Here is a 591-nt window from a genome sequence, read left to right on the forward strand (position 1 = left end):
CTGTAGAGAGAAGAAGAAGCAACAGAAGTGATAAATGAGTCTTTCAGAGACCCCAACACATACTTCAATCACAACACATTCAGCAACATCATTGGTTCAAACTTTGTCAGTGACTGTTGTGAGTCGACCCTGCTTGTCTGTTAGCAAAATATTTCATGAACCACTGGATGAATTTTAATAAAACTTTCAGTAAAAAACTTTAGATGTGCATCTACAACTGATTGCCTTTGAAGTTGAGCCAATTCAAGATGGCCACCACAGATAATCAAATTTAGGCTCAACAAAAATGACTACACTTTAGTGATCTTTACAGATATTGTGCTAAAATCTGGTGTGGTAGTAGCTGAGAGTCATTCTCAACACATCCTCCAAGTACTAACAGATGATGTGAGATATCACATGATCACATTAGATGTTATTTTGGTGAGTGATATGCGTTCCTTCAAGTAATGCTGGGTCTTTCCTTCTTTTCTTGTCTTTCTGTGTGATCCTGAAACCAGTCCCTGTTCTCCTCTCAGAGATTCATTCAGAAATACAGTTACTGAGAAGCTGCAGGTTTACAGGAAACACTGGATCTTTGCTTTGAGAAGA

The 591-nt window shown here is 38.2% G+C and overlaps 1 protein-coding gene across 1 annotated transcript in view; it reads right to left on the bottom strand.

Moving 5' to 3' along the window:
• Window positions 1-557: 557 nt before the first annotated feature.
• The window catches only part of LOC108251420 (NACHT, LRR and PYD domains-containing protein 12-like), a 21,963-nt gene continuing 21,929 nt past the window's right edge, over window positions 558-591 (bottom strand). Inside the window, exon 10 of the mRNA XM_037974361.1 lies at window positions 558-580. Within this exon, the coding sequence (XP_037830289.1) occupies window positions 558-580 (23 nt within the window). The remainder of the gene's footprint in view (window positions 581-591) is intronic.

This window comes from Kryptolebias marmoratus, unplaced genomic scaffold, assembly GCF_001649575.2.
Source record: "Kryptolebias marmoratus isolate JLee-2015 unplaced genomic scaffold, ASM164957v2 Scaffold25, whole genome shotgun sequence".
Taxonomy (NCBI): Eukaryota; Metazoa; Chordata; class Actinopteri; order Cyprinodontiformes; family Rivulidae; genus Kryptolebias; species Kryptolebias marmoratus.